General features: G+C 48.0%; 1 protein-coding gene and 1 long non-coding RNA gene across 4 annotated transcripts in view; one reads left to right on the top strand and one right to left on the bottom strand.

Moving 5' to 3' along the window:
• The window catches only part of LOC149855228 (uncharacterized), a 48,402-nt gene extending 37,659 nt beyond the window's left edge, over positions 1-10,743 (top strand). The window contains exons 3-4 of one of the 2 annotated variants that reach the window (XR_016438581.1): positions 2,992-3,179; positions 8,315-10,743. This is a non-coding gene — a long non-coding RNA (uncharacterized LOC149855228). Of the gene's footprint in view, positions 1-2,991; positions 3,180-8,265 lie in introns of both variants that reach the window. The other variant, XR_016438582.1, reaches the window with a different exon arrangement.
• The window catches only part of MAPKAP1 (MAPK associated protein 1), a 135,332-nt gene continuing 117,978 nt past the window's right edge, over positions 10,624-27,977 (bottom strand). For both annotated transcript variants that reach the window (XM_090022890.1, XM_090022891.1), the window contains 3 exons: positions 27,703-27,840; positions 14,058-14,155; positions 10,624-11,241 (listed from right to left, as the gene is read on the bottom strand). In XM_090022890.1, the coding sequence (XP_089879016.1) occupies positions 11,116-11,241; positions 14,058-14,155; positions 27,703-27,840 (362 nt within the window). In that variant the 3' untranslated portion in view covers positions 10,624-11,115. The remainder of the gene's footprint in view (positions 11,242-14,057; positions 14,156-27,702; positions 27,841-27,977) is intronic.

Genomic DNA, 27,977 nt, shown 5'->3' with positions numbered 1-27,977 from the left:
GGCCCTTGCTGCAGCTGCACGGGCTGAGCTTGCCCCACTAGACGTACTCACGTATGCACTGTCTGGAGTGCTGCTAGAGCTGCATGCGGTTGGGGTTGTCTGCTGCGGACGGTGGGGTGCGAGGAGGTCTCTGGCTGAGCCGGCTGTGCGGTGGGGTGTGCAGCGGCCCCACAGTGAGTGTGGCTGAGGGCATTGGCCTGCCTTGCAAGCTATGGGGGGTGGGCAGTGCTTGGGCGCACAGCATGCAGTGCTCGGCTCCCCTGGCAGTCAGCCCCAGCCTGCAAGAGCTGCCCCTGAGCTCCTTCAGGACCCACCTGTGGAGCTGATTTGGGAACACACAGGAGAAAGGGCCAAGGGCCCTCAGTGCCAGGGGCAGCACTGTGTCATGCTGCAGTCGTACTCCCTGCTGATGGCTTTGCCATGGCCACTGTTGTTAGCAGCTTTGAGGAACTTCTCCAGGAGAGCTCGGGCTGGAATTAGCCCTTGCTGAACCTCACTGATGACCAGGTAGTCCGTCATTTTCTGCTGTCCCAGAGGCTGCTCAGGTGAAGCTTCAGGTGGCACCAGCCAGGCCACATACCCTGAGCTGGCGCCTCTCCTTCAGCCCCCTGCGTGTCCTGCGGTGTTCGCCTCAGAGACAGGGAATTAACCCAGCAACAGTGCAACGATCCTTTGGCCCCAAAGCCCACTCTGTACCCACATCGGCTGCCTGCCCATGCCCAGTTCCCCCCTGCAGCAGTCCCTGCAGGCACGAAGAAGAGCCTGTGGCCATCATACAGAGGCCAGGGGCTGGACAAGGCCATTTGGACACAGCAGGCACTCGTCCTGGGAGCCTCGCTGGCTGCATGCCGCTCAGTGCCTGCGATCCAGGGCCGTGGCTGCCCTCCCCAGGATCCCTTCCCTCCCACCCCCGGCATTATGTGCTCTGTCCCTGTGCTGCCTTGCCAGGCTCTGCTGTCCTGGTGTGGTAATGGCTGCCTGCCCCAAAGGCATCCTTTATGCCTGAGCTTCTGGGGCTCTAAGTGAATGTCCCCCCTCGTTATTGGTGGTGTCATTAGCACCAAAGCTGCTGGGAGTTGCTGATGCAGGGCACTGAGCGAGAGGCTGGTGGCCCAGGGTTCAATGTGCCGACCAGCTGCACTGGGCTGGGTTCCCCATGGGCACTCCTGGGATGGTGCTGTCAGCTGTTGAGTGTTCAGCTCACTGGGTACCTGGCCTGCTCTCCATGGCAGGCTGGGTGGTGGGACCTGTGCAGAATAGGCTGAGGTGCACTTTGCAGCGGCACTCAGCCAGCTGTGACCCCATGCTGCAGCAGGGATAGCACATGCCAGGGCACCAGTGCCAGCCACAGCCAGGGGCTTCCAGCAGTCCTGGCTGGATGCTCCTGTGAGGGCAGCAATCTTGTGCAAGGTCTCGGGATGCTTCGCGCAGTATGTCTGCGACCCATGCAGTGGGGCCATGGTCCCCTCACCAGCGCCAGGCAGGGAGCTGCACACATCAAGCCCATGCAGTGCTAGGGGAGTTCTTCTCCTTGCACAGATGTGTTGGGGGCTTGAGGACATGCCCTGGCCCACTGTGAATTTGCAAGGGAGCCAGATCTCCCCCTATATGCGGCTCACTGGAGCTGGCACCATTTGCTGGCTCATGGTGGCAGGGGGCACCTGCCCCTTTATTCCCCAGCGTGGCCTGGCTGGTGTCCCATTGTGCCGTGGTGCCCTGATGCAGCCGGTGGCTGCCGCACAGCACGGTGGCAGGCTCCTGTGGAGCTCGGCCAGCGCAGCCCAGCCGCGGCAGAGCTGCTTAGCAGAGCGACTGTCGGCGCCGGGCCCGGAATTGAAATGCGATTTATCAGCTCCGTGGAGAAATCCATCAGGCGGCAGCCGCAGGGGACGTGGCGGTACCATGGGCGGCGCGTGGCTCGGAAATGACCACTTGTGCTGCTTTGCTGGGAATCGCCTGCTTCGGAGCCCATTAGCCGCCCGCACGGGGCCCTGTCGCTCGTGCTGCCACAGGAGCCCTCGCACCTGGACCTCGGGGAGGTCACTCACTCGCCGTTCAAAATCTATTGTGACTTGTCAGAAAAATGAATAAATGAGCACATTATTTTTTCATTTCGGAGCTCAGCATCTGTTTGTCTAATCAAGGGAGAGAGCTGGAGAGGCAGCCGGGGCCGGCACGCACATTTTATTTAACTTTTCCTCTGTCAAAGGAGTTTAAATGTGTAATGAACAGGCCGCGGTGATTTGAAATATAATCCCATTACTCTGATGAGATTACCAAGGCTGTGAGAGTTCACAAATCATGCTTAGGGTTTTTATAGCGAACAACACCCTGTTGAGATTTTGCATTTAAGCAGAGGTGTGTGGCAGGAATAAAACATGACAGAGCTTAACCCTTTGCTAGTCCTGCAGCCACCACCAGCCTCCTGGTGCCCAGGCCCCTCTGGGAGGTCCTGGAGCTGGGGTGGAGGTGCCCTCAGAGATGCTGCAATGCAACAAACTTGAGCTGGAAGGCAGAAGCCACCGTGTTTGGGAACACCTGGCTCCAAGCAAGGGGACCAAGAGCTCTCCTGCTCTACGTGTCTTCCCATGATTTAAGTACATCCTTCAGCTTCTGCACCCTCTCTCCTGCTCTGGCTGGGTGGGAGAATGTAGCATTGCTTTGCCTGACAGGTGCTGGAGGGGTCTGCTGCATGTGAGCACCCCTGGCCTGAGTCTGGCCCCTGCATGCGCACTGCTCCCAAGTGTGGCTGATCCTGACCCCAAATAGCCAGGCCTGGTGGTGACACCGGCATTGGGCCCAGTCACTTGCTGATGCTGGCTGCTTTGTACCTCATGCAAATATGCAACCCCCAGCTTGAACGTATCCTCCCCCTGCTCCTTTGGTCCCCAGCCCCTTTTCGTGTGTGCTCCTTCTGGTAAGAGTGTGGTGGAGATGGGGCCAGACCTGAGTCCCCCCCATCACCTACCCTTTCCTTTGCATCTCACACAGCTGCAGCACAAGGCAGCGGTCAAGGGAGCACCTGGATGCTGGCTGAGGAATGAGGAAGCCCCAGCCAGCCAGTGCCGGGGGTCTCCCACAAGGTGTGCAGGTGTCCAGCGTGTGTGGCCAGGAGCCAAGCAGCAGCTCCAGCCATGGCGGGCTCTGACCCTCACCTCACAGGGAGCAGTGATCCAGAGGTAGGTCTGTCTAGGGAAGAGGAGGGAGGGCTTGGGCTTGATAGCAGTCTTTCACTGTGGAGGGGTGGTCATGGAGAGGATGATGATTGATGGCCTTTTGCTTGTGGCAGGAGAGCAAGAAAAGAGCAAGGGGCTTAATTTGCCAACAACTTGCCTTTGAGGATGAGCTCCCTCGCTGATGCCCAGGGGTGAAATGCCTCAAGGGGTTACAGAGTGTCCATGCCAGGAGGTTTTGTTTGGAGTGCAGAGAAGGCAAATGCTGGGCTGGGCTAGGTGAGATGTGGCCTTAGGGCCCTGCTGTTGTCAGTCTGTGATGTTGTGACTATGCTGTTCCCCTGGGACCTAATATCTGCCCCTGGGCACACCCAGCGCTGCCCTCCCACCCTGCCATCCTCGCTGGGCCTGCTCAGACCACGGTTGGGTTGCTCCCCCTACTCTGCAGGTCCCCTCCTCAGTGTGCAAGCGGGGCTCAGCCATTTCTTCCAAGCCTGGTCTTTGTCTAGAGCACTTCATTGCTCCTTGCAGTGGAGAACTTGGGACTTTCACTGATGCAACTGCCTGGTATGGGTCTGCTCACCTGTGGAGAGGCCATTAGTCCAGGCAGGGCAGTGCTGGGTCAGGAGCTGCAGTGGCCTGCTGGTTAAAGTCCTGCCCTGGGAGTGTGAGGTTGTCTGTTGGAGCCCTGTGTGGCTTTGTTTCTGTGGCTCAGTGACTACCTCTTCCATTGCACCAGTTAGACATGCAGTATAAAGAGGAGCACCGAAGAGACTTTCATCCAGGAGCATCTGCTGGTTGTGGGGGATGGAGCACTGCCTGGGGAGCAGATGTCTTGGGTTCAAATCCCACTGCACTAAGGCAAGTGGGTGCCCCAGCTCTGATGGTCAGCTCTTTGTTTCTGTGGCCCAGTGTCCATTTCATGGGTCGGGTGAAGAGCTGTAGCTGACAGCTTCCCATCCAGGAGAGCTTGGGGACTGGGGTCATGGGTGCTGATCCCATGGCTAAGCATTTGGACTGTGAGGGTTGCAGGTGAACTGGGGGGGTGCCCTGGGCTGTGCTGCTCTGGGCACTGCCAGTTGGGCTGGCCCTTCGCTTCTCAGCAAGCTGCTTAGCAGCTGTTCAGGTGCCCATGGCCTCCTGGTGCCAGGAGGGGGAAGCGGTTGTTCTTCTATACCCATGAAATACTTGTGGGGTGCAGATGCTTATTGAGTGAACAAATGCATAACTTGGAACCCTCCCTGTGTCTTCATCATATAGAAATCATTGTAGCATATTACTTTGGATTACACTCACTCACTTATCTATTTATTTAGTGCTTATCTAGGTATTAATAGATAAGTAACTAGGCTAATTACCGAGTTAGTGACTAACTAATGCTGCAAAGACAGATGAGGGCTGTAGCAGAATGAGATCCCCAGTTCTCTTAGCCTCCTTGCCATTGGATCAAGGTCCTGCTCTGTCAAGAGCCACATGGAAGCTGAATAGCAGCAGCTTCTTTGTGCTAAAAGAAATCACATTCAGGCATCTTCCATGGAAATGGCTTTACCAGCATATTCCTGGGGTAGGGTAGAAGATGCATCCCATATGCAGCTTCAGCCACAGGGCTGCCTTCCCTCCACTTGGCCTGCCTGGGTTGCAGCTTCCCCTCAGCCTGGAGCACTGGGGCAGGGGCAGGGGCAGCTGCTGGAGGAGGCAGGAGGCTGAGAAGCACCTGGGTGGCTGCAGCTGCACTGGGAAGCTGTGTGCACTGGTCAGGGCTAGTGCCAGGGCAAGTGGGAGCCCAGCATGCGTGTGCGCACACACACACACACACGTGTGTGTGTGTGTGTGTGTGTGTGTGTGTGTGTGTGTGTGTGTATATAGATACAGATACATACATTTTCTACACACACACACACACGCACGCATACAGATATACACCCACCCACATATACACACATATATACACACACATATATATACACACACACACACACACACGCATAGATTCATACACACATATATACATACACGTGTATATATATATATATATATATATATATACACACATACATGCATATGTATATATACATACACACATATAGACACATACAGATAATATATACATATGTATACACACATACATACACATACCCACTTACACACACACATACATATATACACACATATATACACCCACATGCATACACATCTCCATCTATACACACACATATATACACCCACATATACATACATATACAGCTATATATACGTACACACATGCATATATACATATACACATACATGCATGCATATCTATATATGCATATATATTATATATACACATACATATATACAAATCCACATATACATATATACACACACACACACACACACACACATATGCATTCACCAGCAGGCTAAGCCTTTTATTATATTAGAATATGTATGTGCGCACATGCCCAAGTCAGCTGCACCTCTTTAGCCAGGTCTTATGAATGGACCTTTGTATTATTCCAGATAAACAGATATCAGCCTATAATGTTCTCTTTCTGCACCAGTCACACGCCTCACATCAAAAGATCCATCTTTGCCTGTGAAGGATTTGAACCCTGGTCTCTAAAATACAAACACAGCACCTTATCCCCTACACTACTGCAAACAATACAGTCTAATGCTTGGAACTAGTAGGTATCTTCTGTTGAGCCTGCTCCTCTGTGTCTCCCACATAGGAAGACAAAGCAAGCACCTGGGTAGCTTGGTGGTAGCAGGCTCCTGGTTCTAGACCTAGGTCTAACACCACATTTTCATCTTACTTCAGCTAAGGGGCATGGCTCCAGCTAGGTGAGAGCTGAAGTACCTTGCCCCAGGAGCATGGCAGGCAGCTGACCTGCCCTGCAGCAGGGCCATGAGCCCAAGTCCCTACAGGCTATAAGGTGCAACTCTAACTTAATTTTGGGGGCCACAGGATGAACTATTGCTCCCAAGTCAGGCAGTCTGGGAGGCAAGAGGCAGGGTCCTGAGTGGGCACCAGGTACTGCCTATTCTCTGCCTTCTACATGACCAGGCCAGGATGAGCAGGGCTTGCCCCAACCAGTGGCCAAACTCCAGGGTGCCTAATGAGGCCATGGGTTTGAGCTGTACTCTTAAGTCCCTGCCTGAAGTTACCAGTGAGCAAAGAACAACACTGGCAGAGTACAGCAGCCCAGCCCTGCCCCTTCCTACCCAGGGAAGAGCTGTGTCCCAGGGCAGAGAAGGAAGGAGGCACAAGAGGCAGCCTGGTCCCCTGAGTGCCATGCACCCTACATTTGAGGGTCATGGTAGGGTAGGGCATGACCCTGACACACACCAGCCTCACTCACTTGGGGGTAAATTGCCCCAGGGTCTGGTTAGAGCCCTGGGGCATCTTGGGGGAATGCAGCTAGAGGAACCTTTACACTCACATGTAGCTTTGCAAGATGCTGTGCTGCCCGAACCATCGGCAGCTGGCCAGACCTTGGCGCTGTGCCGGGAGCGGGCACACAGGGAAGGCTGCATGCCGCATGGCAGAGTCAGAAGTTAAATGCTGGGAAAGAGACTCCTCCATCACCGGGAAAACAAAGAGCTGAGTGCACGGGACTTGAGGAACTGCCTGACAGTGATGGAACAGGATCATTTGAAGGATCATTATGAAGCCAAACATAGACTGCCCCGTTGCACCTATCCCGTGGAAACTTGCTGAGGGATGCAGTCTGCGTGCTGCTCCCTGACTCTTTGCACGATAAGTGGAGGTACTGAGCTAGCACTCCCCAACAGCAGACCTAACTTGAGAGGGTATGTTCCCTCGCAACATACCCTCTTGAGTTAGGCCCAGCACCGCCAGGGATGAGGGTAGTACAGTGTTGCGGGGGCTGCGGGAGAAGGCCTCCCATATGCAGGGATGCTGCTGCCTGTGCTGTTGTGGCAGGTTGCAGCTGGCTTAAACCAGGAGCCACTCGAGGCAGAGATCCACTGGCTGTAGCGGGCAGGATTCCAGCATGCACAGGCCCCCCACTCACTCACCCACCCCTTCCTACTGGAGCTTCCCTACCACACACCCATCGTGCTGCTCCTTTGATGAGCACCAGGCACTCATGTCACCAATACAGGCAAAGGAAAGGGTGCATGGAAATAAGCAACGTGCCAAACATACAGCTGCTCACCAGCTCCATCAGCACGGCTTTGCTGACCTGCCCGCTCCCATCCTGTCCTGCCAGTTAACCATGATATGATGCTGTGTCACTTCTAAGGATCTTACATGAGGGGCATATCCAGGGCCAGACAACTTTGCCCATACGTCCAGCCCCAGCACCCATAGCTGCATGTAAGGGGGACTGGTTTTTTGTTACATAGGTGGGCAAATGCCCAGGCCTGCAGCAGATGTGCAGGAAGAGGTGAATGCCCTTCGCAGGCCTTAGATGGTAATTAGGAGACTCTTATAGTACTCAGTGAACAGCAAAGTACTTGCGTGAGAAGTCATCCTTGTCATGGGGAACAGCAGCTACAATATTCTGCCCAAACCTAGTAACAAGGCATGGAACGAACAGCTTGCTTAGCTGACCCACTTGAATGCCCATCTGAATCAATTAAATCTGCAACTACCCGGGCAGCACCAGCCCGTGATGGAGCGGTGTTCAGCTGCGCACAAATTGCAATTGTGACCCCTGGTTTAACTCCTTCAGCTGCCCCAAAAGCACAGAAATGTCTGCTTGGGGAGAGGTGCTGCCCTTCTGCCCCCTGGACATTTTCCTTGGTCAGGAGGCCTGGCTCCTGGCTTCTGATTTTTCCAAAATAAAATGACTCTGTACCTGGGAGCAGGTCTGCTTGGATCCAGTGAAAAACTTTGCCAGTTTCCATGCCCTGCACTCGAGGAGAAAAGTAATTGGCACTCTCTCACTCTCTGCCTTCCCAGCCTGGAGGAAAAATAGCCTCCTTCATTCTGGGTGTGTGAGAGAGAGACAGAGACAAAGTGGGCATGCAGTGGGTGTGCACTGAGCGGGTGGGTGTCTGTGTGATGAATTTATGGTGGGCAAGTTATGTGTATGCTGCTCTGCAAGTGCTGAGGTCAAGTCTGGGTTGCCTTCTGGAAAAGGCCCATCTTCGCCTCCGTGTGTCTCTGCCATGGGTTGAACCTTTTGCAGTCTCGGGCAGTGGTGGCTGCAAGACAGAGCCCATCCCTCAGGGAGCGACAGCAGAACATCAGTGGCTCCAACTCTCCAGGTCCACCTCGCTCTGCCCAGTCTGAGAAAACACCTTGTCGGCATGTATCTGGGTGCTGCATTGAGGTGCTACAGAAGGGAAGCAGAGTGCGATGTGCTTCTGGGCCCATTCACAGCTGCGATTTTCAGAAGCTGGTTGAGTACCTCTGCATGCTCCCCTTTGTACAGTGCCTCCCACCAACAACTGTGTGATGGCCTGACTGTACAGCATGGCATGCAGCCCGCACAGAGGCTGGAGGACCCTGCCTGGGCATCATCTTCTGGCCTGCCCTGTACTGCTGGACTCGATGCATCTACCTTGGCCTGGTGAAGAGCTTGCTGGCTACCTATCCTCTGGTTTCTGCAGGTCTAGGTACTTCAATCCTAGCCAGCTACACCCTGCCTGTCCCTCCCATGCTTCTCAGTTGAGGTGGAGGTCTCTCACAGTTTAATTCAGGCCAGGTTGCAGCTCACAAGCACACCTGTGCTCTGTATCCCCGTGCCTACTGGTTTCCTAGCTTGTCCAAACTCAGATGCAATAGCTGTTGCAAACACAGTTTCCATCCCATGGACCTGTGCTGCCTGGGAAGTGTTGGCTAACACACCAGCACCATAGCCACGGTCTTTGTGAAAGAATTGTTCTTTTAAAAGGGCAGCACAACTTTAGGGCCATACCATCTAAGGGACCTGTTTGCTTTCTGATGTGGCGATGCAAGTCATTTGTATAAAGGACTTCTAGCACTACCATCTCTGCCTGGACGTGCAGAATGCACAATCCCTCCTGTCAAACACCCATCATTTGCATGTGCAAATTGTTGCAGTTTTGCTCACTGACAATATAGCCAAAAAACCCCAAGGGTTTGAAACTCTGGAACTGAGCCTTTTCAATAAAATCAGAATCTCAAGGCTTTAATGAAAGCAAAATGCTGCACACGTTGATCACCTGCTAACAGCAATTATATACTGGGAGACAGCAACAGAATTTGATACAGTAGCCCTTGCATACCAGCATTACGGTAATCAAAAACAACGTACCATGGAAGACGGATGCTGCTTTTCATCCTCTTGCAGGTTTCTTTTCAGTTTGATTATGGGAATCAAAACTGGCTAGCAAAGAGCATGTTCACACAACAGTTTTAATGTTAAATTGTTCAAGGGTGATTAAATCAGCATGGTTTGAAGAGGTTTTGCTCTGTTGCTTCTGTGCCGTGTTTGTGCCAGTAAGAGTTAAAAATGTAAACACCGGGCTAGAAAATATCTCTGGCTCTTACTTCTGTGTTGCACAGCAGTAATTGGGGAAGACTGGTGCCTGGGGGAAGAACAGGCATCTTCTGCCAGGAGGGAGGACAGGAGTTCCTCTCCTGAAAGACACGCTCCACAGCAACTTTGGGGGGCTTCTGTGGCACAGCTCCAGATGGAGTAAGCTGAATGTTTAGACTGAGATTCTTGATGTAACACCTGAAGGAGAAGCAGAGTTCTCTGCCTAAACTACACTAAACTGTTAAAGCTGAGAGAGGTGTTAAGTGCAGAACCAGAGTTAGGACATGGGACCAATCAAGCTCACTACAGGTCAGCCTCACCACCAGGCCATCAGAAGGGAAGAACTGAAATCTGGTAGCCCTGCACGCTTCCACAGGACGGTGTTATTCTTCATCCTCGCTTCTGCATCTTTGTAGCACAGCTGTACGCATCACTGCAGATTCAGAGAGCTATAGTTTAATGACTTGCAGAAAGTGAGAGAAGACCTTCCTGGTGAACTGAACCACAACAACAAAGGCAGCTGTCAGTGCCCCTGTCCCCATTTATATGCTCCCCCGCTCATTGGAGATGAGCAAGGCTGGGATGGTTACAGAGCTCAGTACAAATTAAGTCTTTTACTGAAGTGACTGAAGTGAGAAAAGAAAATGTGCAGTTATTTCTTGATCCGCAGCGGACACTCAAGAAGAGACAGCTCAGCCGCCTCGTGCGGCACCCGGGAGCTACTAGGTCATCCTCCCACAAGAAGTGCAGACCCTGTGTCTGTGGAATGACTCCCAAAACATGGCTACAGTTTTCAAAATACCTTCAGCAGAGGCCACTTCCAATACGACATCTTCACAGAAGAAAAATGCAGTTGTCAAAAAGGTGCATGGAAAAGAAAACAGACTCCACTGCAGAAACCTTTCTTCAACCCTCAGCTGTTTCATGACAACTCCACAGACTTGAACAACAGCTGAAATCCCCCCCACAAAGAACCGCATGTAGTGTGAACCTTGAGAAAGATCACGTTTGTTTATTAATAGTAAAAATGGATACATTTGTCCTACAGTTTTAGAAATTTGATCATATCGCAAGCAGTACCTGCGCACGCGTGCGTGTGTGTGTATGTGTATTACGGATGTATATAATTTATTCTAATCAGGCTGTGCAACAATTTATAACCACATCTTTCCTTGCAATTGTACATCATACAGCAATTGTACACCACCAGCCTATGCCCTTCTCTTTTTTCTAATCAAAGGACTCTGAAGCGTAACAGTCCCCTTTTCGGTTGATATGGCTCTTTGTTTTCGTCAAAAGGGAGACTCCCATCACCAGCGCGGGATCATCTGCCAACCACAAGAGACTGCAATATTGACTCTCCTCCTGGGCTGCCCGTGCCTGTTGGCAGCAAGAACGCTGTAGTTCTGGCTCCCACCTGTCTCAGGCTGTTGGGAGCTTCTCCTCCTCCAAATTGGTAGACAGTTTTTGCTCTAGGCGAGACATTACTGCTGTCCTGATTTCTTCTCCTTCTGGAAACTAAAGCTTGTTCTCCTGCTCAGTTTTCTTTGTTTCTGAGCAAAGTAATCTGCTCTGGCTGTACTTGCTCGGGATTCTAGAATATAGTTAACCTGGAAAACACAAAAACGAGGCTTCATTTCAGCCATTCTCCACTGGACCAGCCGGAGAAGGACAGACCTTTCCCCCAAGGATGGATGATCTACTCAAACCTGTCTCCAGTAAGAACAAGACGGAAACTGTGGAGAACGCTCCAACCCCCAAACCAGGTCCCCTTTATGGCTGTGGCTTCATAACTCGTCTCCCTTGTCACCTGGGAATGGAGCTGCCGGGCTTCCCATCATCACCAGAAGAGATGGCAACACAGGAGATATGCTGAAAGGATGCAGTACTTGACCCTGTTGTTTTGCCACTTGCTAGCCAAATTGCCAGATGAAAGCAGTAAGTCACAAAGACCCATGGTGCTGACCTGATGCATTCATCAGCATCAATAACAGGTTGCATCAGATATAATAAAAATAATTCTTTCATTATGATGTTTGCATATTCAGTCAATCCCATCCTTGTCGTGTGTTTTGGCACATATGACTTGATAAAAGCATTTAAAAATGATATTTAACAAGCCTGCTATCCCCTAAATTTATTATCTCCAGTGCTTTGTGATAATCACATAGATAATTTTAATGGAAGGTTAATGCACGAATCAAAAGATAAAAATGCCCTTTGGTCTGCCATTAGCTGGTTAATCTGCTGTGGCTTAAAACTTGCACAATTTTATGCACTGTAGAGTGTTTCACTTTCATTGCATATTACAGCTTAAGGCATAAAAATATAGGGAGTTTTCATGGTCAATAAAGCCTCACTCTGTCACCTGATCATGTGAAGAACCTAATTTGAAAACTCTGATTTCTCTGCATCTCCTAAAGCCTGTGGAATGAGAGAGAAACAAAGGCCTAAATTGGTAACCAGTATCTGAACCTGGAAAGTGTTTAATACGGAGAGGCTATACCATAAATAAAAGGCACAGTGCATTATTGTATTCAGTGATATCTGCTATCTGAATAGGCTTCTTGTCCACATCAGTCGGTCTTTTTAGTCTTCCAAAAAGTATGCTGAATACTCTTAGGTATATCATGAGATCTAGAGTGGAGCAGCTTATTTAAGACAAAGTTGGAACAAAAAATCCAGTGTAGAAGTTTATGAATTTAGTGCAAAAATAGTTAAATTTCAGCTCCTAGGGCATGAACTAAACTACAGTGTTTTATCATATGTTAGTTATGTAGCACTTCTATGGTCTTTACACAGAAAACACCATTAAGCATAGGGAATAGCATATAAAACATCACTTAAAATTTTAAATTGCTATAAAAATAATAGATTGCAGAAAATTAAGTTTAATCTTCCAACTGTATTATGATCATTTGTTTCAGAAAGTAAATCAACCTGTGCGTATAACAAGCCATTATAAAAGCAAATGGTTATGATAAAATATTCTTAAAACATAAAATATTGGGGTGGAAAATGCTGTTCTTTGTATGAAGACATGCAGTTGGAAAGCATTTGTGGAAAGAGCAGGAGAGAATCATTGTCCTGCCAGAATGAGGACGCTCTGCTTGATCCCTGCTTGAAGTCATAAACCTGGCATCAGTCTAGGACCATGGAAATTATTTCGACATCAAATACAGGTTTATAATTTTACTGAAGCCCTTCTCAAATCTTTGAATAATATTAACAGCAGCCATAAAACACCCTGAAGCATAATGGCATTTTTATTTAAATATTCTCCTACTCAACTTGCAAAAGTTCCTTTAGTTAACTCCACTGAGAAGCTGCAGGGAGCTCTTTGCAAGTTACTGTTAACACTGGCTGTTTGGAACAGCAGCACACCCAGTAATGCCAGGGTTCCTGCTCCTCACTGAGCGCCTCATCGCGCCAGGAACAGCCATTCCCAAACTGCCAACAACCACACCTCCTGCTTCGTAGAAAACCAAGACATTACTGCTGGGCAGCTGATTTGGACTGCTCCGTTATTTATCTGCAATTTAAAGTCTGTGGGTGTTGGATCAACTGCCTGCTGCCCAGGCCTTAGTTGCATCTCACCTGTAAAAGGCAGTAAGAATACAGTACCTGGCTGAGCAGGGCAGGGCCACTGAACTCTGCGGTCGCGCAGTGCACCGAGATCCCTGCATGGGAGTTTGCTCTCTTGGACGCTGCCACTTGGACTCCAGGTCTCCAAGGTCCTGGCCACGTCAGTGGCCCCAGACAATTTAAAGGAGCTACTCACGCACTTCAGGTCAGAGCTCACTTATCCTGTCACCTTGTGCTTGGACTGTGTTACTCTCCACTCAGGAGCATCCAGACCCATCTGGATTGTAACCCTAGTGGATTGCTGGAGGTGGGAAACACATTGGTGCTAACCCCTCACAACCCCATACTGACCAGCAGCTTTGAGGTGAGGTGGGTAGCAAATAGATGAAGCTTACTGGTTTCTTGGGCGATAAAATTCCTGCTGGACAACAGAATAGCTGCAGGATTTGAACACTGAGCACATGCACCCATGAGCTGGTAGTGTCCTGAGGGTTAATTTACCTTCAAACTCCTGGAGTACATTCACTATTTAAGATGCAAACACCCTAAACAAGGTAAAAGCTGTGTGATGATTGTGGAAACTGGCATCTTCCAGAAATCAGCTATTAGCAAGGGAATTGGCTCTGTGCTTGTGTAGGAATAGACCCCCCAGACTCCTGCAACACAAATACAGTGTACAAAGCCAGACTGTTCAGCAGCAACCATGTGCAAGGTCCTCAAACACTGCTGAAGCTCCCTACCAGTCACACATTTCTAGAGCTGTCTGGGTATTTCCAGCTCTTGCATCTAGCGAGTGGTAAAACTCTGAGCATTTTGGGCCATGGCAAAATTCAGAGCCTACCTTTAGTACGATTTCATTGACAGTAGCAGCATCTGATTCAAAGTAGAGGTGCTTGTAGTCATGATTTTGTAAATATGTAAGTTTAAATATTGCATGACCTGGAAAGATAAAAAAAAAAAAATCATGTTCAGAACACTCCTCAAGTTTCAGCAAAGCTCGTGCGCTTGACAAAAGAAAAACACAGATGGTGATCTTAGCGTACCATCGGCACAACAGAAGGAATCCATGAAATGCTGACAGGCTTCTCATGTCATTTCAATTTAAGGCAAGTGGTGGCTTACACAGGAGCAGCTGAACGTCTTTCGATAAAGTTCATTTTCCCATCACATCCCACTGTAGGGAATGCAAAAATCTATCAAATGGCTAGTTAGGTCCCGTTCAGCCCTAGACCATATTTCAGTTAAACTGCTGCATTAGAACTACTTTGTGAAACTATCCACTGTATAATCATCGCATGCAGGAGATAAGTGTTATACTTAAAATAAAAGGCCAATTAACCCCAGAATTATCACTGTAACAATAAAATAACCAGCTACTCGAGGCAAAATAAAACAGTGCTGTGATTTTAAAACGAGCAAAACCTTGGTAGAAACGCCACCACACAACCGCTCTTTCCCAGCAGGAATCCTGCCACTGACATGGGGGACAAGGCAAAACTAAACTAAATCGTGCTCCTTAGTCATGTGCTAATGGATAGGCCCGGGCTGTCCACCAGGCAAAGGGCATAACAGCCTTTGCTTGCCTGGGCATTTGAGGATTTGAGCAGAAACCCAGCACCCTCCTGACGCAAGGCGTCTCCATCAGTTCTCATTTCATTCACTTCAGATCAAAGGGCAAAGCTGCAATGGTAAATTCGCCTCTTCCAGCAGGAAACCTCATCCAATGTCTTATTTACATTATCCGATTGTTCAGATTTCCCAAAGTAAACTGAGATACGCTAGGAATCTGTGACCAACAAACGCGAGACCTCAGTATTTTATCGTGGCATGTTAATTAAACACCATTATAATGCACTAATCAGGCATATAAATTCTCTATTGAAAAATTGGCTAATAATTAAAAAAAGACTTTAAATCATTTGACAAACGAAGCTCTGGCAGTACTAAAAATGCTGGAATTCTTGGCGGCAAGCTAATCAGCATGCTAATGTATTCACGGCTCGCTCCTGCTCGGGACTGAATTCAGCATCTTTTAGCATTCCAAGAGCGCACGTGTGCGCACACGCTGCTCACAGAGACATGACAAACCCTGGCGAGTTATCAGTGTTTACAGCTTCCTCGTGTACCAGCTGATGTTACACGCCGGAGTTTTACAGATCGTTATACAAATGAGCGTCAGGAAACAAAAGGTGCCAGGGACCGCAGGCTGGAAGCCCAGAGGACTCTCCTCACCAGGGGTGAACGGACGGTCTTTTTAATTGCTCCATGCACCAGATTCCTGTGGCTGGGCCTGCAGCCTCTCCTTCCAGGTTTGCCTTTCTCTTGTCTGCAGGGCACACAGCTCCCTCTGCGGTGCAGCCAAGGCAGGCCGGCTGTTTGGAGGGCTGTCGGCCTAGGTAAATCATGTCACACTCCTCTGGCTCTGTCCTGCCCCCCTTAGCTTCTCTTGTCTACTTGACTGTAAGTGCTGCAGGGCAGGGGCAGTCTTACACCACACATCTGCCTGTGCCCAGCATGGAGTGGGTTCCTGTTTCAGCTGCGTCCTCAGCACAAGTGCGAGAGACGTGCTACAAGCACTGCCTGGCCTCAGGACAAGTTACCTGAATTCCTCAGGGTTCTTCCTTCTCTTTCCTCTCACAACACATGTGACAGACCAAACCATGACCATGACCATGGCATCCCGGGGGAAAGGGTAGCTTTAGAGGGCTGCTTCTGCTCCAGAGGAGACACGCAGGCCACAAGACGCAGAGGGAGGATTCTGAACAGATCACTACCAGTGCACCTTTCTCAGGCCCTGAGGCTATTGCCAGGAGTAGGTGACGAGCAAGGCTGCCACCCCGCAAAGCAGGAAGAAGGAAATTAAGTGACTTTGTAGGCTGGCTTCTGATGGGTGCAGAGAAACCTTGTCCAGCATCCCCGTCTCTTAAACCCGTGATTTGTCCTTCTTCCAGCAGTGGCACAGATCCAGCTGACAGAAGCAGAACATGGAATCATAGAAAAGGAGGGTTGAAGGGAGCTCAGGAGGTCACATCTAGACCAACCCCCTCCTCAGAGCTGGACCAGCCCCAACTACATCATCCCAGCCAGCGCTCTGTCTATGCAGGTCTTAAACACCTCCAAGGATGGAGATCCCACCACCTCTCTGGGGAGCCTGTCCCAGTGCTTCACCACCCTCTTAGTGAAAAAGTGCTTCCTAATAACTAACCTCAGCTTCCTTTGCTGCAGCGTGAGCCCATTGCTCCCTGTTCTGTCATTTGCCCCCACTGAGAACTGTTCAGCTCCATCCTCTTTGCAGCCCCCCTGCAGGGAGGTGAAGGCTGCTATCAAATCCCCCCTCGGCTTTTTCTTCTGCAACTAAATCAGCCCAGTTCCCTCAGCCTCTCCTCACAGGTCCTGTCCCCTAGCCTCCCAACCATTTTTATTGCCCTTCACTGGACTCTCTCTCTAATGTGTTCACATCCTTTCTGTAGTGGGAGCCCCAAGAACTTCATTTCAAGCACCTATTTTGGGATTTGAAAGAGTCAACCCTTTCAATGGCAGTTACAGCAGAGGATGCCAGTAATAACCCTTCAAAGGAAGCCTCTTAAATGTGAGAGATGGAAACAGGCTAGCGCTTGGCTGCCCTGAGAAAAGCAAGTTCACATTGTACTGGAAAAACCTCTGGAAAACACCCTGGAAAAGAACTGGGCTTCTCGATGCAACAGATCAAATGCACGAAGACAGCCCAGCGCTAAGCCCTGGCTGTGTGCTGTGCAGGATGCAGGCATGCCCACGGGGTGCCAGGTGTGGAGAGCAGCTTACCCAGCCCCCGTGCTCAAGGGGACCCGCTCCTTGCAGCCAGCTGGGAAAGCGCCGCAGGTGCCATGCACCGTTCACGCTCCACTGCCGGCCTCTCCCCAGCCACAGGAGGAGTGCATCAGTGGAGACAGCACGACAGGGAGAACTGCACTAAGCTTTTGGTGCAGCCCTCGAAGGAATTCTGGCACCGTGGGCTCTTGGAGTGAATAAAACGGCAACCCTGGTGCTCCCTCCCCATTTCAGCACAGAGACCTGCCAGCCGGTCTGTGGTGAAGTATTTGTGCCATCAACAATGCAGGCCAGGCCCACGATTTATATGCACTGACAGGTATTTAGAGAACAAAAGCCAAAAAGACTTTTCTTTAGAAAGCCCCATTATGGCCCTATGTTTATGTGTTTCCATGTCTGCATTATACTGCTTACTGTGTGAAATATTAGTTCACTGAAACCATCAGCTGGCACTTTGTTTTGTTACTTTTCTGGCCAGATGGAATTTATGAATTGCAAGGGATGGATTGATTTCCATTTCTAAGAGTACTTAAATATGTGATGTACGGTTCAAAGCCCTCTTTCCAATAGAACGTCACCCGTTGATAATTCAGCGATCGATACGAGTTTCAATATTTTTATATTTCTATATAAAGAATATCTGGTGACAAGCAACAAGAGTGCAGGCAGCATCTCCCGGGCTCGTAACTCCAGTTCAGAGGACAGCCCAGGTGAACAGCTCAGATGAATCTGATTATTTTAAATCATTTTTTGCTGCCCTTCCACATGTCAAGGTGAATGTGTTCTGCTCTCGCCACGTATCTCTGGTGCTGCCCTTCCCTGCCTTCGCATGGGACCACAGGAGTATTTGCAGTGGCAAGAGACAGGTGAAGCCTCATCACTTGCATGTGGATCGCCAACCCTCCAAAGAGGTGGATGTTGAGACCTGGGTGTGGTCCACTGCAGCAGCAACAGAGCCAGGAAATCCAGGTGGGGATTCACTGATCCTGCCCCAAACACAACCTTGCTGCCAACACGCTAGCCTGCAACACACAGCAAGATAGACAGCCAAAGACCGCGGAGATGGACGCCTCAGCACCGTCCTCCCGGGTATAAACAGCAGCAGATGTCTGCATGGTAACCCTGTCCTGATATCAGAGTCCTCTGAGGGCCATGGTCTGGCCTGGTCACTGGGATCTCCTCTATGCCATGACCGCCCCGTGATACACCCCATCAGAACACCAGCTCTCCTGACCAGCAAGGGAGGCTGGCAGGTGTCACTGAGGAGCTGGACATAGACTCTGGCACTTGCTGCCACACAAGCTATGAAGGATCCTGGACTGCGCCACTTTTAGAACAAAACACAAAATTACTTCCTTCCACTTCACCTTTCATAGCAAATTCTGCACAGACACACACACACCCACATTACAGAGACCAGACAGAGCCCACAAATGCTATGGACTAACTGTGCCGTTTCTCCAACAGGCTGTGAACAAAGAGACGGCTACTATGATGATGGAAGCTGCATGCATGTAGGCAGATACCAGAGCGGACCCTGCACCTTTCAAAGACAGCAGCACATGCACAATACCACTCTGCCAGGCAGAAATGTCAATTCTGGAATGTCAGAAAACAAACCCAGAAAAAACTCAGCTGGACAACAGGAAACATTACCATGCTTCCAAGGATGCCTCAGTGTAAAAACCGTTGTGCGAAACAAGCGACATTTTATTTAAAAACAATGGGAATGAAAAAAAATCCAATGTATGAAAGAGATTTGTCATCAAAAATACAAGTCCTCACAAATCTGGCTCCTGGTCCAGTTTCAATAGCCACCATTGCAAGACCACAAGAGAACAAGCAAGCCCAGGAGCCTCAGTGTAACTAGAGGGCTGATGAGCAGAAGCATCCATTTGATGCTGAGTTTACACGTGCCCAGAAAAGGAAACTCAAGCTGCCCCTGCAGCCCCAGCTGAGTTTATAATGGTCACCTTGGCCCTGAGGATGCAGTTGCCTCCACGCAGACAGGCCCTCCCTGTGTCCGGCCCCTCCCAGGCTCCGTTCCTACGCAGAGCGGTGACCAACGCATCCTGATCCTATTCCTGCTTAACTTCTGCTTCGCCAGGTCCCTCACAAGCCTCTCCATGGCCAAGAAGATCTATCTGTTGTAGGTGCCCTCTGACCTTAATCCCATACTTTGATCAATCTTTTCTACCCTTAGAATGCTAATGAGTCCCCATGTGAATTACAAAATGGGTGTGTCTCATTCGTACCGAGGCCTCCGAGGACATGAAGCTAATTTGGAGGAGAGGAAGGCTTCCCCTTCAGCTTTGTTTTTTAAGTCCTTACATTCTGCGTGACTTGGTTCTTATACTACTTTGTTCACCCAAGAGGCAAGAGGAGCGGCCAGTTACAGGATAAACAATGCCCCTTTGGCAAGCCTCGGCACCACTGCACATGGGTCTGTCACTGCCTTTTCCCATCTGCGTTTCTCCTCCATGTTTGAGGAGGAAAACACTGCTGTTTCCTCATATCTACAGTGTGTTGGAGCTGAGCTGTATGGCTGAACTGCACTTTCTGGAATGATGGGGTTACCAGATTTTGGTAGAATTTCAACTTTTACAGTAATTGAGGAATCTTTCCCAAAATTTCTGAAAAACAATTTTGGAAATCGTGTGTGTGTGTGTGTGTGTAGAAAGATATATATTTTTATATACACATATGCATATAGATATATGTGTGTGTGTGTGTGTGTGTGTGTATCTATACAGTTATAGATCTATCTATACACACATACATATCTATAGCTATATAGATACACCCCCCCCCATAGTTATGTAAAGTGCCTTTTGCTTCCACTCACATGAGTGAAAGCAACTTTTCACTTCTTTATCAAAGAAATGAAACACTTTTTAATGGGAACATGGTCTGGAAAAAAAAACCCACACGTTTCTCACATAGCAAATGACTCTGATTTCTACAAGAAAGAAGAGAATTGTTTTTTCTCCAGAGCTCAGCCATTACCAATCTCCTTTCACCAATTTTACCCTTTTTAAAATTACGTACTCCGAGCTGCATAAATTAGACCGCTAATTAGGTAAAGGATGAAAAGAATATTCATGAATTGGAGGAAATAGAAAACAAACATGGCAACATGCAAATTTATGTTAATTTTTTATTATACCTTGATGATTGCTTTGTCATTACAGGGCCATAAGGCAGGAGTCAACAATTAAGAGTTATTAGTGGAATAAATAGCTGGAGAAAGGCCTCTCTGAAGAAGAAAATACTTATGGCCTCATTTGACATTATCAGAATTCCCCCCCATGTCAAAAGTTAATATTGTAACTGGGCCAAACCCCAGCTTCTGTTGCTCTCAGGAAGCTTAGAAGAGACCACAAAGAGTTAAGAATAAAGCAGCAGACAAGCAGAGACTTAAGAAAGTAACGTGTACAAGGCAGAGGCAGTGTTTCTACACAAACGTAAATGTATTTAAAACACTTTAAATGGAGTCCTGTTCTGACACCTTTCCCAGCAATTTCTGCCTTTCATCCCAGAGTGCCAGGGCAGGGACTGGGTTTGTGATGGTCCTGGCTCAACATATCCCACAAGGGTGACCTGTGAGGGATCTCCTGGTCCTGCCCAAATGCAGCTACGACATCACTGCTGTAGTCATCTCGGCAGCCGCACAAAACCTTCCACAGGGTGCAGTGGGAAAACCTACTGCGCAGTCACTTATGGGACGGAGCACTACTTGGCCTGTTCTCCAAGGCCGCAGAGGAGCAGCGGTTCTGTGATACAGGGGACGGTGGGGCTGTGTTCAACCCAATTTACAGCTTGGTAAACACAGCAGAGGGGCAAAGTGACTGGCCCAAAGTCACCCGAGGAGGCAGTGGCACCATCAGGCAGAGTGCTGGTTTCTGGGATCCCAGTTGCTCATTCTAGTCATCAGCCCACCACGTGTCTCTTCCTCTTAACACAGGACCCTTGGTATCGTAAAGTGAGGCGCCGGGATTTCTCTCACGGCCACGAAAACTAAAGTCTGAGCAGTCTCTGCATCGCAACAGCATCTCATGTTAACAGATATTAAGCTCAGGGCCCCTGTGTTTGGAAGAGCTGTTTGAAGCCCAGGGAACCCGTCTCCCTGCATGATGCTCGCTCTGAAGAGGTGCGTTTCAGAAGGTGATCTGTATTTCAGAAGCAGTGGCCACAGCAGAAACCACAGCTGAAATGTCAACCCCAGCGAGTCATTGGTAAAAATCCTGTAGACTTGAGCAAGTCGGGATTTCACCCTGGCTCTCTCATGTAAAGTCCCTTTCAGAACAAGGGATCGCCTCAGGGAGAATGAATGACCTTCATGTAAGTATGGTGCCCACCAAATGTGTGTGACAGGGAGCTGTCTTTCTGTGGTTGAGCCCATTCTTTTGGGGACACTTTTTCCTTGTGTTGTCTTACAGCCCCTTTAAGAAACCCTACTAATAGCAGAAGCCTCATTTCCAGGGTTCTTGAAAGCAGAGCTGCAATTAAGCATGTGACTACTTTTGCGTCAAATTATGCCGGCTATTCACGTCTGGTATTTTTATCCTTCATGAAATTACATCAAAGCAGAAATCTAACAAAGGTTTTTGCAGGAGCTCTGAAAACCGAGGTGGCGCCCAGGGTTGCCCAAAACCTCTTCCCCAGCAGCCTTGTTTTGGAAAGAGATGATAAATAAATCAAAATGCACTAAGCAGTGCTTCCACATGGCAATCGCCTCCTTCACTGCGTCTGCACCTCATCAATCACGCTATTGTCTGCTTGAAAGGTGAGCCTTGTAAATGTCATATCCACTCAAGCCCAAGGAGAAGCAAATCAAAATGCAGCAAGGAGTTTTAATTGGATAGTGTAATTAAACTAAAAAACCCCAGCAGACTAGCTTTGACAGGATAGATGAAGACCCCTTTTAATAGGGCTACGAAACATATTTGTTAAAAGGATGAGGCAGCGCACACTCCTGATTGTGCTCCAGAGTACTTTTATGAAAAGGCTATTCAATAACGGATGTATTTAATAAGTTAAGCTCAGTTCTGTTTGGTACGTGGGCAGGAATCTCTCTTACCTAGAAGTAAACACGTCAGAGCTAAGCTGTCAGGCACCGACCAGGCTACCCACTGCATCGGTGACATGGGCAAAACTAGATTACTTTCCTTGGAAAAAACTTTCTCTGATGGATCAATCCTCACACAACTGATGCCACCCCCCTCCAGGAGGTGATCGACTGACCTCAGCAGTCGTGCAAAGAAAGTAACAGCAGGCTGACCCGATACAAGCAGCACAATCGCTCGGTTACCCGGCACAGGTCTCAGCCTGGCTTCCAGAAGTTTGGGCAGAGGTTTGAGCTCAGCGTGGGATACAGCACAAAATGGCAGACAGTTACGTGCACCTGTGTTCATTTGCTTGCTTATCTCGCACATGCAAGTATGGCATCCTTTTTTAATCTTCTTTCTTCACATCACATACTTCAGAGCTTTTTTTCCCCCTGAGCCCAAAGTCCATGGATGCTTTTTCAGAGAAACCTATTCCTCAGTCCCCTGAACAAGAACCTATGCCTTGCCCTTGGTCAGATAAACATCTTCATTTATTATTCCGGATACTGCCTGGCCCAGGGAAAGGGCCATAACTCTGGTCACTGGCATAAAAGCCACATCGTGCAAGAGCTGTGTCATTCACACAACAGCTCTCACAATTCCCGTGAGGTCACCAAAGAGCCCCGAGTGCCAGGCCTTTGTTTAGACTGCCCTAGTACTTGGGGTGCCAGGAAAGGTGCTGGGTGGCCATCACAGCAGCAAAAGCGCCTGTGAACAAGACACTGGCTACAAAATTTTTCAAAACGTTATTGATCATTTGAATGAAATGGAGAAGCAAGTTTTACTCTGCTCTAAAAGAACCCACTGCACTGTGAAATGCTGCACCATACTACACACACTGAACAAAACAGGCTATAAACTGTGGAATCGAGCCCTTTCATAATCCAATAACCAATTCATTAACTGAGCTTTGCCCAATGTACATAAGCCAAAGGAACTTGATACTGAATTAAAACATCAAATACCTTTAGCTTTAAATGAAAACTACATAAAAGCATTTCAGCCATCAATTTGGCTATCACTTACAGCCAGTATGAATTCTGCTGGAAAAGCTATTTTCGTGCAGATGTGGAATTCAATGGGAAAGACTGACTCGTGTAGCAACATCAATCAAAATGTCGGCTCTGTTGGCAGCTCTCGACAGTAAGGCAGGTTCAAAGGTCACAGGATAAAGAAAAAGCCAAGCTCTGGTTCAGTTCTAATATCTCCTCGCTAGAAGTCTTGCAAAGGTACCTACCCCCTTCTGTATTAGGCTGCTTTCATTAATCTTCTTGCCATCTTCTTTAACTAGTCATGCAGAACCGCTCGATAGCAAGACATATAATGGGGAGGCCCTGTGCCTATTACCAGGTTAACATTCTGTTAAGCCCCAGTGCAACAATGGAATAGGAATTTAAAGGAAATCTTAAGCTGCAGGGTGCAATGCAGGCAATTAAATTACAACTTGAAGTTACCGATGTATTTGCAAGCTATAGAACAGAATGCCTTTGTTTTAACTACCTTAGCATTAAGGATAGTTGATCAAACACTCGTGAGCCTCATTATTCAATAAAAATATGGATAATAAAGGAACATTATTCAGTGTTTTAATTTCATTAGCGAAGAAACCAGGCTTTTGCAACCCTTGTCAAAGAGTTACAAATGGAAAAGATTCAGTTGATTTGGAGACCACAGCGTCACCAGACTAATTTATCCTCAATTCTACAAAAGGCCTTTCTTGAAAACTACTAATCCCTTACAAAACTTCAGTGCTTGATCAGTGTTCTCCTTCTGCAGATGTTGTGGTAACCCTAACCAGCAAGAGGGACAGCAGCACATGCATCAATCAGAGCTCACACTTTGTCTATACTGCACCTTTTAAAAACAGGCAATGGGTTGTTGCACTGAAGTTTTATCCTTGTTCAAATAAAGTAAGAGGCATTAACAGAATCAGATTTCCTTAAATTACACTATTGCAAGGGGCTATAATTGTATTACACCTATTATGTTGCTTCCTTAAGACTTTATATTATGTACACTTAATTGAGATACAGAGCTCTTTTCAGCTATAAAAATGACAGCTACTTCATTAAGGTTTAAATCTTATTTCTTAATGATAGGATGCTTCCTTTCAAGATTCGAAACCTGCAGAATCTTTTCTGATAATCAGACTGAACCTGATTTAAACAAGCACTTTGTGTACAGCGCTTGCAGATTCTAATGGCATTTGATTTAGCGAGTAAGGCCATTACTACTTCTCCCTGTCTGAATGCAAGGAATCTGATTTAATTTGTCAATAAAGCTTCTTATGCTATACCTGGCTTAGCACAAGGCACACAAAAATCACCAGCCACTTGTGGCAACACCCCCAACACACCCCCAAACAAGATGTTAAAGATACTCTGAATAACTGGGGACAGCTGCATTTGGACTTTCTGTGGGTGCAGCCCTAAGTGGTGTGAACTTCTGAGCTGGAGAAGTTGTGGTTTCTTGCTAGAACGCTTTCAGTTCATCTGTAAATACTGAAAACGTGCTCACTAAAGTTGCACAGTTCCATGTCCTTTAACACTCATAGGGACAAGGCCATTAATCTTCACCACATGAGTTTGCCTTATAGGGGGCACTTTGAGTGCCTCAGAAAGGAGCCTTACTGACCTCTGCCACATTTACACCCAGTTTGTATTTAAAGAGCATTTCAAAGTGGCACTCTAGCCATTTCTGCGATGTCCATACTGCACAAGTCCCAGAGACCAGTCAAAAGCTTAGCCATACTGGCTGTCCTTATACCTTCAATCAAGTCCTGAGCGTATCTTCAGTTCCACTGATCATGATGATCAAGCTGCTTTGACAACAGCATTTTGCATAAAGGTAATAACTGGCCATATTTGGAAGTTCCTGGAACCACTGATTTTCATTCAGAAGTATGGAGAAGGAAGCCTAGCGGAGCAATACACAGCTTTATCATAAGCCCAACTATTAATGTCTGCTGAGAGAAGGCAGTTTCCACCCAGTATAACTGCATACCTGCTGTATAACCAGGGTTTGTAATATGTTGCAGTGCACTTCTGAGAGGCTAGATGGAGCATGCTTGTGTTACAAGAGATAAAAACATGGAAACAAAATATATTGCAGAACTCAAACGCCTTATCTTTACTCAACCTCTCTTTCTTTGCAGTAATTCATTCAAGGAAGCCCCAAGAATAATTTTTGATGTAAACTCTGCTGCAAACATATATCACTATGCTGATAAAAATCACAGAAAAAAAACCTAGGAACTATAGTGAGTTTCACTCCTTTATGCCACTAAAATAACTTTTCTTTTAAAATTCAGTGGATACAGATCTGTTGCTAAGCATGCCCCTCAGATGCATCAATTCTGGGTTGTCACTACAAATCTCTGGTGTTGTCCTAAAACATGCATTCTGGTATGTCTTTAGTGAACCTGGAGGAGACCAGCAGACTTCAGGAAGAGTCACTGTCACTGTTTCAGAGTATGCTAGATTTTCAGTGTGACAATTATAGGGACTGATGTGAAAGATAGAATTGGAGCCCCAACACCACATCTCCCTTCTGCATCCACTACAAAACCCTCTGCTTAAGGCCACCATCTCTCTGGCTGTGGAAGTCAATCACAGTCTTGGGAGGCTGAAAAAACTCCTTGCTCTTTATGTTGATGTGTCTGCACTTCACTGCGCAGTGGTACCGGCTGTCCAGACTGCATGGCACGGGCTACCTCCACAAGATAACAGCGGTCCAACTACAGACCACGTGGACATCTGGGGATAGAGAATCTGTTAGTGGCTGTATGATGTCTGCTGGGGGCATGAAGGCTATGATTTCTGAGACAAAAACCTGGGCTTTCCATGCTGGATTTCCAGATGCAAACTTAGAGGTGTATTTATTTACAGGTGCAAAATTTCACTTGGAGCCTGGCTGAAAGTCAAGCCTTCAGGGATTTTATCCAGTATTGCTGAAGGACCGGTCTGCTGCTGAAGCTATACTGTGGATTCCTGCTCTGAGTACATGGGAATAATGCTAGACAATTTGACTGGAAACACCTCTCAGTGCATGTCTGATGCTGAGGTGAGCGGGAGAAACTGGTAGAAAGACAGAGGAGAGGAAAAGTGGTTTGTCCAGAGATGTGGAAGCAGAAGAGAATGAAGTAAGTGTGGCAAGGAGAAGGATTCATATAATTTTTGACAGAATCTAGGGCGGCTGTGAGTTTTTCCCTCCAAAGTAATATGATAAACATATCACCCAGTAAATGTAATCCACAGAATTCGCTATCTCACTGTCACACCACAGGTAAAGGGTCCAGACGGCATCTTATAGTACAGTCAAATAAAGCATATATATAACAGTATCTGCAACATCTATAGTGACAGTCTCTGTAATCTCTGTACTTTTGCATCCTGCTTATGACTCGAAGTCCTCATCACGGCAGCACCTCTTTATTGTGCATAAAGAACTTGTAGTCCTGTTAATTACTTTTTTTAAATCACTAACAGCACAATTCAAATCTCAAACCTTCAGCCCTTAAACTCGCAACATGAGTTTTGTGCAATACTAACATTTTCATTCTGTTTGGGTCTTCCAGAGGAAAACCTCACTGCCCTAATCCTTAGAGGTGGCCAAAGTTTTGCTGAAGCCAAATTCTCAGAGTTAGGTCACAATCCCAGCTGTGTTATCCCCGTAACTGGAGCTATTTTGGACTTGCCATGTCCTGACTATTTCAGGTCTAAATTTAACTCTATGAACACAGTCCTTTACATCTATTCAAGTTGTTGCCTCTATAAGGGCTACACTGAAAATCCAAGACCAAGTGCAATAATGTTGAGAAATGTGCAACTATCATGCTGTGGGTTAAACCTTCAGTTGGCAAAAACAGTACGGTCGTGTCCAGATGAGTGCAGCCATGCAGTATGTGGTGCCACAGACATGTCTGCAGTGCCACATACCACACATTCAGCTGTTCTCCTTACTGCAAGGGAGCAGCGTGGGGTTTGGACCCCTAGATATGGGGTGAAAAAAACCCACACCAAAAGAAAGAGTGGCACATGTGGGGACAGTGTGTGCTGTGCCACTAAAACCTGGAGCCTGGCTGGCCAGAGCCATGCTGTGGCTGACGGCCAGGCTCTGAGCCCCGGACCCCAGGTGAGGCTGCTGGGGACGGCCCAGTGCTGGTCCCAGCCTCCTCTACCCCACCCAGGGTAACCTGCTGCATGCCAAAAGGCCATGGCACAGGTGGTCCCCAGGGACAACTAGTGGCAGCACAAGATGTCCGGCTGCTAGTTGTCCCTGGGAAACCAAATGTCCACATGACGTTTCTGCTACAGCACTTCCATCCATACTGGTGCTGGGGTAGGGTGTACTCTGAAGCTGCACTGAGGAGTGCTAAAAGACCACTCCCACAGTGTGTATCTGTGTATAACATGCCTGACAGGAGAATAGAGTCTGATTAACAGAAATTCATATAATGAATAAAACACGTATAGAAAGAAAAGGACATGGGGGCAATATATTCTCTTGGCATCTAGCACACAAAGGCAGAGAGGGAGAGGAGAGAGGACATAAATAAAAAGGACTACTCACTTGGGCTTTTTTCTTCTGCAAGGTCACAGGCGCAGAGGAATTCAGAATCGATTGAAATGGGTTTCTGCTTAATCCAAAACTTAGTGCTGGCCTTCTGATTAGTACAAGGGTCTATCTCCACCTTGTCTCCAGAGATACCTTGGAATCAGAGGGAACAGAAAGCCACAACAGTGGTCTGTTTAAGTGATTTCATATCAACCATTTGACACACTTTATAAATCTTAAAATAGGCTGAGAGTGTATTGTCCTTTTGGGGTTTCTGAAAGAGCAGGAGC

This window comes from Crocodylus siamensis, chromosome 11 (assembly GCF_052110815.1).
Source record: "Crocodylus siamensis isolate JL-2025a chromosome 11, ASM5211081v1, whole genome shotgun sequence".
Lineage (NCBI taxonomy): Eukaryota > Metazoa > Chordata > Crocodylia > Crocodylidae > Crocodylus > Crocodylus siamensis.
The sequence above is the reverse complement of the archived record's forward strand: the minus strand, read 5'-3'. Positions and strand labels throughout refer to the sequence as shown.